Raw genomic sequence first — 16689 nt, 5'->3', positions numbered from 1 at the left:
GTCGCGGGTGAACGTGGACCAGTTTGCTCGCACTAACATAATGGATGGTCCGTCTAAATCATATCGTAGTGAAAATATAGGCACAACTTGTCAGTATGCTGTATTAAGTAATTCCGTTTTACCTGAAGTTGATCATTGTTATCCACTTTCAATATTTTTTCAATTAGATTGGTACGAAGATGAACCTACTTGGATTTTAAATGATACTGGTATACCTACCCCTATTACTGATCAACCTTTGATCACAGGAACAGTTTGCGGTATTACGATACAGTGTGTCATCGACAGTGGAAGCCAGTGTAATTTAGTCAGTTATGAATTATGGTGCAGTATAAAATCAATTATTCCGAGTGCCAAACTGGATACAGTGGATCACCTTAAGTTATTGCCGTTTGCAGGACATCAGAAGTTTCGTGTTGCTGGTCGGAAGATTATAAGTATTTCAATTAACTCGGAAGTTTTTACTTTGGAGATGTTCGTATTGAAGCAACTGCATGCTGAATTAATTCTCGGAATACCATTTTTAAGGCAATACAAAGCTGTACTCGATTTTAGAAGAAACGAAATTAGTTTGATGGCGTCTACTGGTTCCGAATTGGTTCAGCCATTTAACTCTAGCAAAATCACAACTGATAGGGATCGCTGCCAGATGCAGGAAGTTACTATAGTCAAAGAAGCAGAAAATTTACTTATCGTTTCTCTAGATCAGATCACAACGAAGGTGCGGTCGTGTGAATCACTCAACACGGAGCAGCAGTCTCAGCTTGAGAATCTAATAATAGAATACCATAGTTTGTTTTCTGATCGACCCCGATCTGCATTCGTAGAACCTTATCGAATTGAACTAGACACAAAGGAACCAATCAAGGCACCTATATATCCGGTACCGTTCGCCAAAAGAGCAGCGTTAGAAAAGGAACTAGAGAAATGGAAGGCCTGGGGAATAATTAAAGAGATGTCTTCGCCTTATTTAAACCCAGTACATATTGTCCCAAAATCTAATGGTGAGTGGCGTCCAGTGGTGGATTTTCGTCGCCTAAACCAACATGTAATTTCACCACTTACCCATGTTGAACCTATAAACGAGCTACTTCAACATTTTAAGGGTGCAAGATATTTTTCTTCGATTGATCTCTCCTGTGGATATTTTCAAATACCACTTACGCCCGACTCATATAAGTACACAGTTTTTTCGTATCGAGGACGACAGCACGTGTTTTGTTACTTGCCATTTGGTATAAAATCAGCTGTTTCTGTTTTTGTTGAGAGAATGAATAAGGTGTTTGGACCGGAGACTCATTCATTTCTGATGATATATGTGGATGACATTTTAATATTTAGCCCAACAATAGAGAAACATTTTGAACATCTTGATTATGTTCTACAGACATTACAGAAGACGAACATGTCCATAAAATTTGCCAAATGCAAATTTTTCCAAACGGAAATTAAGTTTTTGGGTCATGTAGTGTCTGGTTCCGAGATTAAGGTCGATCATGATAAAGACTCAGCTATTCTACAGTTTCCTGTTCCTCAAAACAAAAAGTCACTTCGCAAATTTTTGGGACTGGCAAATTGGAGGAATCGTTTTATACAGGGATTTTCAGATATCGCTAGTCCATTATATCATCTTTTACGCAAGAATGTGCCATTTTATTGGACACCTCAGTGTCAAGAAGCTTTCTTGTTATTAAAGAATGCTCTAATTTCAGCACCAGCATTGAGTCAACCCGACTTTGAGTTGAGGTTTTGTGTTTCTGTTGATGCAAGCCAGAAAGGATTGGGTTGTGTACTTTGGCAAGTTGATAATGATGAAATTCGTGTCATACAATATGGCAGTCGTGCTCTTAGAGGAGCAGAGATTACATATAGTACACACGAATTGGAATGTTTAGCTATATTATTTGCTCTGGAGAAATTTGCTATATATCTTAAAGGAACTGATTTCAACTTATATTCAGATCATAAGTCGTTGTCTTGGCTTAAAACTGCACAATCACTTAATTCTCGTCTTACGAGATGGGCTCTCAAACTGCAGTGTTTCGATTTCACGTTATATCATGTCCCAGGAGTTTCGAATAATATTGCTGATACGTTGAGTAGATTTCCGCCTTGTACTTCTTATTCTGCACTTGATGATAAATTATATATCAATCAAGTAATTGTGGAAGATTCACAAGATGATACTTCTTCTATTTGGTTAAAAGCTCAACGAGCAGATGAAAAATGCAATAATATAATTTCTCACCTGGAAGATAGTACAACGGATAAAGACTTTACAAAGTATCTTCTTCACAACAAAATTCTTTTTTATAAACCCAATTCAGATGAAATTTGTAAACTTGTAGTGCCACGTGAGCTTATACCTTTGGTATTGCACAAAATGCATGATTTAAATGGACATTTTGGTTATCAGAAGGTTTTAACAGCTTGTAGAAGAGCATATTTTTGGCCGTACATGAGAAAATCAATTAGAAATTACCTGAAAGATTGCTTAGAATGTGCACGAACAAAGATTGTAGGTCGGCCGTTGCGGAGAGATGAATATCACGTCGTTTCGCACCAACCACACGATTTCCTCTCTATTGATTTAATCGGAAAATTACCAAGATCACGTACATATGAATATCTCCTCACAATTGTAGACGTTATGTCAAAGTTTGTTATGATTTATCCGTTAAGAAAAGCGACTGCCAGGGAAATTATCAATCGTTTTGAAGAACAATATTTTAAACATTACCCTGTATGTAATGTATTATTATCAGATTGTGGAAGCCAATTTACATCAAATGAGTGGAAAGCCTACATGGATTCAAGGAAAATTAAGCATATTACTACCACTACATACAATCCGAAATCTAATCCTATTGAGAGGTACAATAAGGAGATTGTTAGGTTACTGCGATTATTCTGCAATAATAATCACACCAGTTGGTATCCAAAAATAAATTCTATTATTCAGTTATTAAATCATTCATGCTCTTCAGTTACCGGATTATCTCCTAGTGAACTTTTCTTACATGAAGATATGAAGGACTCAATATTTGAAGAAATCAGCTGGCCAGAACAAATTAAATCTTTGCCATGGAAACGCAAATTGTTTTTAGCAGAAATCAGGACTAGACAATGTAGAAGAAGTAGGAAGATTAAGAATGCATTGAACTCGATCAAACTTCAAATAGGAGATTTGGTTATGATAAAAAATAGGCAAGTTAGTTCCAAAATTAACAGCCAGATTCATAAATTGTTCAACTTGTATATTGGGCCATTCCTTGTCAAGGAAATTAAGGACAATAATGCAATTCTTTACACAATGAACCAGCAATATTATGACAAGGTGAACTTTTCTAATCTTCGAGTGTTTAACTGTTCGGAAGAAAAGAGGAATCAACTCTTGTCTGAAAATTAAATTTATGAGAGTAGATACTGGAAAAAGGAAACCATTCTGTTTATTATTTTGTACAATTGAATGTTCTATTATGATCTGATTTGTTATTACCTGTTAGGCACAAATCTGTTTATGTGCAAGTTGTTGTCGAATGTCAGATAATATTGTGCATTTGTAACTTTGTTTTAGTTATGTTGATAACATCTGACTGATTTATAAATGAAAACTCCTCCTCGTTGTTTCGTAGTTTTCATTTTCCCGGAGCAGGGGAATGTTGTGACGGTTCTGTGAATCCGCACAATATAATTATATGTTTATTGAAATTATTAATTTCATATTATAAAAATCACTTTATATTAATGTTTAAAAAATGTATAATTATTACTTTGTACAACGTTAATTATGTTTTATGTTATTCATTGCACTATACGCTGTATAAACGAGATATTTGGAATTCTAACGTTGATATAGCAACGAGAATCAATAGTCATTATGTAGTAGTGTGTCTGGCAAAAATGGAAATATAGGTAATAGTGAACTGCATATTACTCAGTTATTTCACTAATATATAGACCTATAGAAGTTGTATCTTCACCTTCGCGTTTTATTTTAAATATTTATGAACTAAATGTGATCGTGCAAATGATTGACTTGTGAACGTCACAAGATAGATTAAACTACATAACATGGAGATATTGACTGTGTTCCCTTAAGTTTGAATTTAATTGCGTCTTTCGCTTCAAGATGCATATTTGAGGGCCCACTACCACAGACAAATTACGGTTGTATGTGTACTACTGGCCGTCGAGCGTATACCGCTCGATTTGCCTGTTCGAGCGTTATTCGAAGAAGCTCTCAATTCCGTACGCTATCTAACGTCGTTCGTGCGAATTATTTGGCGCTCGAGCAAAACCCTCTCCCTGCAGCACTCGAGTGGCTTTTATATACGTGCAAACTCAATGCTTTCAATTCTCATCTAAACCATGAGACGACAACAAACAAAATGCAAAATGTATTTATTTATTTATTCATTCAGCTTTATGATTAATCAGATGCAGAACTCCAGTAATGAGAACATGCCAAGAACACTCACTTTGAAAGCAGGCTATCGGCTTGTCACAGACCTCCATTCCATCGGATCCACAAATGCATATCGCTATCTGAGGCCCAATCACGCTCCAATAAGACCGCGATAAAACTTGCAGCGAGAAAAATTGATCCGACAAAACACTAAATACGCCGGTTGTCATGTGACCCTGTTAAATATGCATGCGTCGTACATTAATGAAAATAGGGATATAAAGGGATAAACGATTGGAAAAGAAGAAAAGGAACTGTTTGCTTGAAATGGGAGCGATTACCAACAAGATAAGGGCTATCTTTTGGTACAGCTTCGACGTATAATTTTCGGCCCGCCCGTTCCTAAACATATGTAATTGAAGTTTGTTATTTTGCGGCCTATTGTTATTTCGAAAGCGAGTTCGTGACGCTGGTAGCATGAGATATGGCTTAGATTAGCTCGTTGTTCGATTCCTATAGCCTCGCTGGAAAATTTTTGCCAAGGATGCACGCGACTTGGTGAAATATATGATGGCTGGATAAGGTGATCCGCGTGTCGTAACAAGAAAGTTATTGATGGTTTTGGAGACAGTGTGGATTAGTGTTGGAAGATTGGAAAACGAATGTCTGGTAGTAGTTCCGTAGCCATATCTTTCGCTGTAGCCAATTGCGAAACAAAGGTGGAGGGGGCAAGGAAACGAATGTCAACCTACAATTATACATTTCACACATATAATTTCATTTCAGTCACAGCAATTTGTGTTAATTATTAGAAGAACATTGCAGTAACATGAGAACTTCAACCTGAATGAGTGTTTTTGAGGGGGCAACATGATTATGGTAGAATATATGCCTCGTTTACCCCCTGGAAAAAATTTCCCTCCTTGCACCTGCCTGGAAAACATCATGCGGTCGTCCATGGATGTGTTATGGTCAAATGGTGAACTTCTTTCATTGGCAACTACAATTACAAAGAACCCAGATTTGACAAGCCAAGCATAAGTGTAAACAAGCAATCTATTGCTTCTGCCTTGCTGAATCTAACCTTTCTCAACAACTCTTTCTATCTTTTCTGTCATGCTTTTTTACAACTTATCTCAATCACTTCTTTTCTCTCCCTTTCATCATGCTCTACCTCTCTTTCTTGGACTTTTCTTCTCCTTTTATCCCTATCTCCCTAGTTGGAGCGTAATGGATGACTTTCCTGCAAACACCCAAATGCCAACCTCACTTCTACGCAGTACGCTCCGGTAAACTGCTTTCCTAAAAGACAACAAGGCTCTGGCGTCTGGCTCTACAGCCAATATAAGCCTTTGTAGGATTGTGTGTTTTCCTTGTGCTGACTGACCCCTTTACAGTCTCGGCTTTTAAGGGTAGAGATTTTAGTTCTCAGAGACAGGTGCCGACTTTAGTATAGTATGATAAGGGGCTTGACCCTGTATAATATGAGGGGTACTAATAGCCTACCCCACAATTTTCACTTTATTCATTCATTCTATCTATCTGTTTTGCATTTCTCCCTTCTAGCTTATCTCAATCCCTTACGTTTCCTCTTTCCAATGTAAAGGTAAAAAAAAAAAAAAGGTAAAGTGCTCCCCTGTGCTTAGCACCACGCCATGGAGGCGTATAGAGGGTGTGGGAGTAACGCCCCACACTTTCTTGATCCGGTCGTGAGTGGGGGTGATGTGATCAGCATCACGCCCCTGACCGCCTTTACCCCCCAGGGTTTCCCCCAGGTACCCATGTTATTCGACGCTGGGTGGGCGCCGGGGCCGCTTCCATCGTTAGAAAAGTTCCCGGATTTGAACCGGCCGGGGATCGAACCCGGGACCTTGAGCATGGTAGTCAGACGCGTTACCGACTTTTTTTTATTTTTTTTTATTTTTTTTTTTAAAGGAAAGCCCCTAAGCGGAAGCTTTCCCCATCACACTTCATTCACTCATATCATTTACATTTCTATTTCAGGACTCTTCAGGACAGACAATCACAAATACCCATGCCTTACCCGGGACTCGAACCCGGAACCCCTGGCGTTGTAGCGCGCTCTGCTAACCACTTCGCCACGGAGGTCGACAAGATTAAGCGGTTACTGAGCCACCGTGGCCTCTTTCCAATGTTTCTATCGTATTTCCCTCATTCTTTGATCACCAATTTTTCGTTTTCTATCTTGTTTCATTCACTCATTCAATAACCTGAAGTTCTCTGTTTCTATCTCACTTCAATATCTCTCTCTTTCCTCACTCGCGGATTTTCCTCTTTATCTTGTTTCTCTATTTCTTTATTCTGTTCCTCTCTCACCTTTTCATTTTCCTCATCCACTCACCTTTTTTTTCTTTCTATCATTCTTCTCTGTCTCACTATGTCGTTGTCTTCTCTTACTCGTCTTTTCATATTTACTAACCGCTTAATCTTCCAATCTTACGTCTCAGTCCTTAGAACTCTTCTCTTTTTATCACTTCTCTCCTCTCTCTCTCTCTCTTCCCCACTTGCTTTTTCTCTCACTCTTTTACTTTCTGCCTTCCTAACCGTCACTCACTTCTCAATCCTCTCGCTCACTCACTTCTCCCGTTTCTACCTCTCGAAACATTTATGTAAGGAAACCATCAACAGAACTCCTCTCACCAGAGGGTGAAATATCACCGCAGCGGAAATTATTTGGCCGAATTAAGCCGCGTTTCGGGCCAACTTTGAAGAGCTCCTGCATTGGCTAATTCCCTTTTAGGTGATGGAGGTATTGTTTTCCTCTCTTCGGAGGCCCCTTTCCCTTAAAATCCGGTCACGAAACACTCATCTTTCAAGCTTGCGTGCCGAGTGTCCACAAAAATCCCGCGAACCGCGCTGCTCCAGGGTTTTGACTCAGGCTTTACCGGAGGAAAACTTCGGAATAATGTATTGGAAGAACGGTTAAAACACGATGTTTTCTCTCCGATGCCGGGGCATCCGAGTGTTAAAAACACCCAAACGTGCAGCCATAAGTCAATCTTCCTGGTTTTCCAAGGGGATCGTTCCAATGTAAGCTTTCAAGTCCATTTCGGCAGCACTTTTGGAGGTCTCGCTAATCGTCCCTTACCGGCCAGCAAATTTGTTGATGGAAAAGTGAAAATATTACTTTTCGGTTGAGACAGAAAGAGAAGCGACGCAGTAAAATAAGAGGGTATACAATAGTGAGTCAACATCTATTTAGCTCCAACACCTTCCCCCAATTTTACACTACGGAACATTTCGCTAAACTTACATTTATATTGTTCTTACATTCCCCCCATGAATTGGGTTTATACACTGTGGAACATTTTATTACAAGACGGCGACTTTACCACTACATCATCGGGGAAAACTATTCCTCCGTGAAGTTAGAATTTGTGGAAAAATTCTGGCTAAACCTAACCTCAACATCATATTGTGATTATTATTATTATTAATGTATTTTTTTTAAAATATAAACCATGATTGGAACGTTGTATACAAGAGTTGTGAAACTTTCTAAAATCCAGAGGGAAAAAAAATCAGGATTTTCTTCACTTGAGGAGCTTATGCCCATTTTCAGATGTAAAACAGTGCGAAACATTTACAAATGACACCTACGCCTGTGTTTCACATAAGGGGATAATATAATGTAAAACAAACATCTTCTGTTCAAAACAATGAATTCTTGACTATAAGCCGGACTCTGTGGCCGAGTGGTTAGCACCCACGCCAAGGGTCCCGGGTTTGAATTCCGTTCGGGCTTGGTTGTTTGTGAATGTCCATTCATCAATTTCATCATTTCATCACTCATCCCCATCTTCGCAAATTTACCAAGAGGTACAAAACGCGAAGTAAAATAAACTAAATCAATCAATCAATCAATCTTGACTATAAAATTACCAATAACACCACTACATGTGTTTTCAATCTTAAGTAGCAAAATTTCTTAAATTTCATGGTGATTTTATCTATTTATTTATCGGCTTTTGTACATGGCGAAGTTAAGGCTTAAGTTAATGCCTTTTCTCACACTTTTGTGTTTATCCAACTGGAAGGCGTGCAAATTATGTGATGCCCCCGGACAACGAACTACAACGTAGGATATTTCCGGAAAAAGGGGACACCTAAAAATGTATAGCGTTCACCTTAAAGAACATTGGTATTAAAGTGACACAGGCAGTTTGCCCCAGGAGACATTACTTCGTGGTGTTAAATGATTGTAATAGACACAATTCTACCACCACCCAGGTTAAACATTTACCAGAATGTGGTGTGGACGTCCTGCGACCACACTCTGTGTTGCATTTAACACGAGTGGCTTTTTCAGTCCAAATTAACAACAATATAGCTTTTTGCTAGCCAGCCTACGTGGTGTGTCATACTCAGAAATCAAATCCTGGGTAAGGCATATTTCACTGCGTTAGTTCCTTCATCTGTCCAACTGCTGGTAAGATTTCAGTTGCCAATCTAATTTTTTGCGCACTTCTACTTCCATAGGTTGATGATCCAGTAGGTTTAACGGCGGCAGTTACAACCATCCAGGAGGAGAAATTATAGCGAAAGAAAGGCGAAAAGGCATAATTTCTCTCTTTCCTCCCTTTTTTCTTTCCGTGTTCGCCCTTTCATTTGACTGCTATCAGTGATGATTGATGAGCTACCAGTCTTCTGTCGATGCGAGTAGTTCTCTGGAAATTACTCTGCAGAGCTCTGACGACATCGATCAAACGTTTGTGTTTTTTCCCCTTCCTTTCTTTTTCTCTGCTGGGCGAATGGACGAGTTTTACGGCGTATATGTCGCTGAAAAAGGCGCAGTAGATTGTGGAAAAATAGACCTCGGTTCCCAATGCTGGCAGATTTAAACTTGTTAGCTTTGTTTTTTACTTCACGTTCGCATTTAGATTGGAAGTTGATTTTTACAGCTGTGTTATTTTCTTTACTTCACTTTCGCATTTACATTGGAAGTTGATTTTCACAGCTGTGCTTATTTTTTACTTCACGTTCGTATTTAGAGTGGAAGTTGATTATCACAGTTGTTTCTTTTACTTCACATTCTCATTTAGATTGGAAGTCGATTTTCACAGCTGTGCTTACTTCACATGATCCAGATTTAATACTTGAAGTAGATTTTTATGTCTCTGCTTTCTTTACTTCACACTAACTTTTACGACTTAATTTTTTTTTTCGTGGAGTTTCTCATCCACATTTGCATTTTATTTTATTTGAAGTTTACAACTTATACTCGTATTTAAGAGAGTGCGAGTGGGCACAATTTGCGTTCATTTTTGTAGTTAAGTTTACAGTTGTTCTCCATGTTAACTGGGCACATCCAGTGTTCGAATCACGACAGTTCAAATTCCTGAAATACTGTAAAAAACCTAGTTGTTTTTGCAATAAAGTAGAGGTGAAACATATGAAAACGTACAAAAATATATAGAAACATGTATGCACGGAAAAGAAAAGTGTGGAACATCCTACCTGGTGGAAGCCAAGATAGCTTTCTATGCTGTGTGTTGCGAAAAATACCTCCCCCTCGCACGTTAGGATTAGGAGAAAGCCATTGAGAGCCTGCAAGGAAAAAGCAATTAGATTCATCAGAAAAGAACAAAATGTAAGATATATGACACTAGTCAATGGAATTTATTTCATTTACATCTTTTTTGAAGAGGGTCCAAGTCATTGACATAAAATTTAACAGTATAAACGAATAAACAAATAACCATCACTATATAAAATAAATATAAAATAATAATAATAATAATACATTTATTTTTATTACCAGTTCATTATTAATAGTAGTAGGGGAGACTCTTATTCAATCCACCAAATGAGTGATTTATTCAACCAAACTTTTATCTTGTATTTATTTATAATTTGAACCGTTAATGTTCTAAATACATACTTATTCTATTTTTTTAAAAACTTTTACGCACTTCATTCAACAAATATCTTTGAAAAAGGAGCGGTGTAGTGGTTGGTAATGAAGTTTATGTTGCGTGAGAGATCTCATAAATCTCTTCTTGGGATTAGTATAGAATATGAAAACGTTTTGATCTGGTTGGTGTCAGTCTTTTGCACCCAACTTCTGGATATAATGACATTTTATTTTGGTTATTATGCTTGAATACTAATTAGCTGAACTATATTTTCATTGTTGACTATCAAAATAATAATGCTTTGCTATTTCTATAATTTGAAATGAAGGATAACAATTCCCAGGGGCTGTCCACTTCATCTCTCCCCGGGACGATGTCCATGTTCTCCATTAAAATTTACGTTTTCTACCGAACGACAAACCGCCATGTCTTTTGTTCCACTCCCAGCGAAGCGAAGATTCACAAAATGGCGCATCCTTGGGGAAGATCTTCCAGAATGCATTGGGAACGGTAGAGGGGAGGACTGTGGACATGCGCAACGGGGTCTTCGTTGACATTGGCGACAAGTTCCGCCGCCTGCGTCCACAATAAGCATTTCCCACCGAGCGAGGCAGAGTTTCTCTAAGTTAAACATCGTGCTTTTAAAGTTCAGCCTTGTGGTCTTGAATTATAATTTCATCGCCTCTGTGAATGATAGAGATATTATTAGGTATGCGTGATCGAGTTTATTTTCGTGTCTATCTTAGTCATGTATTAGAAAGACCAACCATTATCGCTCCACTTCGTCTCCAATTTTCTGAAATTTCAATTGCACTTTTGAGCTTATCAACATAATTATATGTAAATACAGCAACTATGAGACAGCAATAATATTTCTGAAGTAGTTTCATAAATATGGGATTTGAAAATCAGAAAATATGCGTATTTTTTACATTTAAGTCTCGTATACTATTTGTGGATAGTGATTCTTCTGACTGCAAAGTTAAAAAGTAAGCTTATTAGGGAATAAGAAGAGAAACATTTACATGCATTTAGATGGAAGGTTTATTGGTCTTCGAAAACTTCCGTCAACAGAAGATGTAATGATTATTTAAACATAATTATTTGTATATCTATATACTAGTATAATTAATATAAATCTATATTGCAATCAAAACTAGAATAATACTTTGTCAAGAATGCTGAGTACAGATTTATCTTAATTACAGGTGAATTATCAGGGAACGTATTATGTATATAGTCAGTGGTGTGCCCAAAGTGGGGGTGGGGGTGGTGGTGACATATCTACTCCTTTGACCGGGCATACGTACTAGAACGTCAAATGTAGGAAAATATGGCATAGTATGGGAACGACTACTGCTTCCTCTTTTTTACGAAAATCCTAGGTAAACCACTACAGTGTAGTAGGTATCACCATGGTCTAGTTGTCAACTGATCGTCTTGTTCGAGTCTGAGCTGGATCACGTTTCAATGGTCCGCATCCTACTGTAGGTTTATTTTCTTGTTGGAAGGTTTGGGTGATTGATTTAATTAGGCTATTTTACGTCGCTTTTCTGACGTTTTGAGAAGCCGCGGTGCTCTAGTCGGTAGGGCAGGAGACCCGGCCTTGTCCCCGCACAAAGCGGCTCCGAGGCTCACCCACCCTCAAATCAATGGGTACCTGAGGGCAACCCTGGGGAGTAAAGGCGGCCGGAGCGTGGTCACATAACCTCAAAAATAGCTGATATCGAGAATATGAGGGGCCCTACCGCCCACATCCCCTAAATGTACCTTTATGGCACGGTGCAACATGTACGGGGAACTTTACCTTTTCTGCCATTTTGGATAATCGCGACGATGAGGATGAGTGATGATACGATGATATTAATGAAGGGACGCTTACATAGAACATTCATGCCCAGGCCTGGATACGAACCCGGGACCCTTTACCACTCTGCCACGGAGGCCGGTTATTTTTATGGGAAGAGTACGTAAGTAATTATATAATCATTGTAATCGGAATTTGGGATTATGGACTTAAAAAAGAAGAGTAAAGCTTTTCATAATTCTTTCGTATTGGAATTTCCACTCTGAATGACGAAGATTTACCCCGGTTCTTCTCAAGTTTACACTGGAAGGGGGGAGACATGTAACCCGAGCGCCTGCCTTCCACTTCCCTACAAAAGTACACCGTCCCCTTTTGCAAGGAGGCTTCCAACATGTAGCGAGAAAGGGTGAAGACGGCTCAACCAGACATAGAGCACGTGGAGGAGTCTTCCTTGGGGGGTCCGGGCAGGGGGTGGTAGCCTCCCCCTTCACCTTACCAGGCACGAAGAGTTCCAAGGAAGGGATCCAGTGAGTCAGTATTGATTTTTTGTCCCGTGGTGACGTGTTTTTAGCCCCCCTTTGCCCTTCCCCCTTCTCTGAACTCAGGTAGTTTCCTGTTTCTCCCTCGTCGGAGATCGGGACCCGATAAAAACCCTGAAAAGTTGCTCAGAGAGGGATTTAAAGATCAATATTTTGGATGCGAGTCCATAAATTATCTGCATATAGTATCGGCCACCTTCTTTTATGCTGGCCCTTCCGAATCTACAATCTGTATCTGCAATCTACACGCTATCATGGTCTTTATGGAAGTTGTTCGCGCATTATGCTAGTCATTTGTCACCACGAAGGCCTTTGCGTACAGCGCCACCTCGATTGCCGCGAAAGAGGGTTCGCTCTGTGTGGGGGGTCAACAGTTCAAGACGTCTCAGTACCGCTGCTGATTGTGTGCTTTATGCTGGACTGAATCTGGTGCTTGTATTTGTTTTTCGAAAAAGCCTCTTGTGAACACGTGTAAGAACACGCATCTTAATTTTGAAAAAAAAATATTGTGTTTTTCATAGGAAAATGAACTCTTATTTTACAATATTTTTTTTAAAATTCCTTTGGATTAATTTCGACCAGTGGCGGTGTTTGGGTGCCAAAACTGTGGGGTTGGGGGACAAGGAAAGTTTAATTTCTCCTTGTAGACAAGGATTAGCATTTAGAATGGCAAAAAGTGGGAGACAACTGCTCCCCTTGCCCCCTGATCGGCACCACTGAATGCGACGATGAGTATGAATTAGTTTATATTGATTATATTTTGATTTGTTCATTTTAGGTCGCTTTTGTAACACTTTTGGCTAATCGTAACGATGGGCTGAATTCGTCGTGTGAGAACCAGAGGGACGACTAAGTACAAAATTTATAACATTTACAGAAGAGAGGAAATAGTGTATTCTTAGGGATATGTCTGACTCTTAAAAAGAGTCAGAAAATTGGAGATACGTAAGTAACTCCGCCTTACTGTTAAGGATTAGAAGTGGAAATATATCGATTTGACTTAAAATGGAGATCGCCAGAATAATTCATTTAAACTAAACTGAAATCCTAATTTTTGGAGTTACATTTCTCTGGTTCTCCTACGACCAATTGTGATAAGATGAGATTTGAAAGAATAATTAGAAGGGATAATTTGAAGAGATGGACGAATGAACTATCACAAACACATGTGGACCATACAACACAAACCTCAAAGAGAATTAGCTACACTGGCTGTAGATCCAGACACCATGTCGTCGTTAACGTGCAAAAACGCAGCCCAAGTTGTACGTGGAGGATAGGTTGACATTTGAGTGCCTCCCGAAAAGGTCACCTTTTACACCCCAATGAGACACACACCCCCTCTGTCTCTCACCCTCTCTCAGATGGGAAGGAGGTTAGACGTGTGAAGAGAGAAGAAGAGAGAAAGAAAGAAAGAAGCGATGCTCCCTCCCTTTCTTCATCCATTTCTTTTCTCTCTTTCTTTCTTCCTCGGGCAGGAGGGGGGAGGGGACCTCCGAAAGAGGGAGACCATGACAGTCAATGGATGTCATATTATTTGTGTGTTTCCGGTTGCATATCTCTCCGGATGCAGTAGAAGTTTACTTTTCCAAATTGTTCGAATTCTTTTAAAACATCCTATCTCCTTTATGGCACGATTTATTCCATCTTGTTCATGAGTCTGGCTTGATGATATAAACTTTTCAAGGCCCCTAGACTGTTGTTACCTTTATAAACATGTTTACAAAGCCAGGACGAAAAGTAACCCAAACATTGTAACATTGTATGATAAATAAACGTACACTTATCCTCCCCCCGTCCTGTAAAGATTGCTTTAATGGTTCTTTCCGTTTTCTAAACTTAGCCTCCTGATTTGAGACTACTTTTTCATCCAGTGCCACTTCTCTCGCCTTATCGCTCGCGTGCGGTGGTTGAAACACTGCTTTAACAGAGGCCACGCAGATATCTCTTTTAATGGCCTCCAGCTCAGAAAGGCAAATAATTATATTGCCCATTGTCTTCAACGAGTTTCCGCTATTATAGCTTGTTACTTCATACACACGACAAAATCTGCAAACTTTTTTGGCGGCTTTCTTGGCCGCCATGAACTTATGATATATATATACACATGCAAGCAAAAAAGAAAGAAAAATAAAAAGCCGTATAAGCAGGAAACCCGCGAATATATCTCCCTGGCTTTACTTTTTGCCCAATGATTAATTCGACGCAGATTTTCACAACGGAACGAAATTAGCCCCGTCAATACATTGCGTGTGTGTGGATGTGTCTTTCATTGTATTCTTTCTTAAATTTTTTTCATTTATGTTAAATTCGTTCATATTATATAATTGATTTTAGTACATGTCATAACTACATGTATATAAATAGGGTACGTACAGTCACCGGCAATAAAAATGGGACACGTACAACCTGAAACACTCTCTGTCCCGCAAGGCGTTAGGTGTGTTGCCTAACTCTACGGCGTTGATAGAAGCTGCCATTGAAAATTTACTATTAAACTCTGAGGTTCGTTACGAAATCCACTTCGCGATTACATAAGGCTATAAAACTATTGATAATATCTAGATAACAACCAAAGCAAACCACACGAAAATTCACGTCAATGCTCTAGAAGGAAATCTAAGCTGATCTAATTTTTCAGATTTTGGAATATCACAGCGGTTTTTCGAATGGAGAGGAAAATATGTAAACAGCTGGCCTGGCGGTGGCCAAAGAACGATTTTTTTTTCAAATTTTCCTCTCCATTCGAAAAACCTCTTGGATATTTCAAAACATGAAAAATTACATATGCTTAGAATTTCTTCTAGAGCATTGACGTGAATTTTCGTGTAGTTTTCTTTCACTGTTGTCTAGATATTATCAATAGTTTAATAGACTTACGTAATCACATCACGAAACTATTGATAATATCTAGACAACAGTGAAAGAAAACTACACGAAAATTCACGTCAATGCTCTAGAAGGAATTCTAAGCGTATGTGATTTTTCATATTTTGAAATATCCAAGAGGTTTTTCAAATGGAGAGGAAAATTTGAAAAAATCGCTCATTCGAATGCCAAAGGTGCAGCTAAGCCTTAAGTCATCGGCGTCAGTACTGAAACGCTCAAGTTTTCAATCCCATTCAGCCAGTGCGGCTGAAACATCCATTCACTTCAGCACACTCCCTGCCCTGTACTTCCATCCTAGCCTTTACTGCTTCCCGGAGATCTTTGCCAACAGCTCCTGCACGCTACCGTCCGCTTCTTCCGGTTGACTCACGCGGCGGGAGAGACCGACGTCTGGAATGCTCGTTCGCATTAAAACTCGTAGGAGGCGTCATTACCGCATGACGTCATCCAGGTGCAGGGACGGGAGAAGCGATCGCGGCTCCAGATGGTTGGAGGGGAGTCATCAGTGAGGAATAGGGCCATTACTTTCGGAACCAGAGAATCCCGTCGATGGCTAATGTCCTCGCAACACATATTACCGCAGGAAACTCGACTGGCCTTGTAAAATGGCGCGCCTATTACCCAGAAGCCCTCTAACTGTAGGACTTGAAGTGGTGGTTTGAGATTTTTTCTTTGCTCGATGTCTTGTTCTCTACCAACCTAATCTTAACGTCTTCAAGCAAATGCGAAAGATGTGGTCTATTAATTTTTCAAAATAAACAAGGAGGAGCTGTGGTTTCGTCGCCACAGAGAGAAATTTTGGAGGGGTGAGATGAAAGGGAGGACGGAATATTTTCAGGCGTACTCAGCGTCGATGGACATATAGATGGCTATTAAGATTCTCACTTTTCTCCATGTCTCCCTTTTTATTTGTATGTTTCTTCTTCTTTATTACCATGCTACTCTTTGTTTCTATCTCTTTCTTCCTGTTTCCCTCTTTCTGTATCTATTATCTCATTCTTTTTATCTCGTTTCATATATATATCTCTCTCTCTCCCATCCTTCCAATGTGTGTCTATTTCTAATTTCTCTTTCTTTCCCCTTGTTTCTCTTTCTTCCTGTTTAGATATCTCTTTATATCTGCAATTCATTCATTATCCCCATACTTCTCTCTTTCTCTTTATATTCTCC

At 39.2% G+C, this 16689-nt stretch overlaps 1 protein-coding gene across 2 annotated transcripts in view; it reads right to left on the bottom strand.

The window, feature by feature from the left end:
• Window positions 1-16689, bottom strand: part of ss (aryl hydrocarbon receptor spineless) — a 256618-nt gene that overhangs the window by 47953 nt on the left and 191976 nt on the right. For both annotated transcript variants that reach the window (XM_083123883.1, XM_083123884.1), the window contains exon 4: window positions 9887-9976. In XM_083123883.1, coding sequence (XP_082980009.1) covers window positions 9887-9976 — 90 coding nt within the window. The remainder of the gene's footprint in view (window positions 1-9886; window positions 9977-16689) is intronic.

Source organism: Lepisma saccharinum, chromosome 6, assembly GCF_977018435.1.
Source record: "Lepisma saccharinum chromosome 6, izLepSacc3.1, whole genome shotgun sequence".
Lineage (NCBI taxonomy): Eukaryota > Metazoa > Arthropoda > Insecta > Zygentoma > Lepismatidae > Lepisma > Lepisma saccharinum.
Note: the sequence above shows the minus strand (reverse complement) of the source record. Positions and strands in the feature narration are given on the sequence as shown.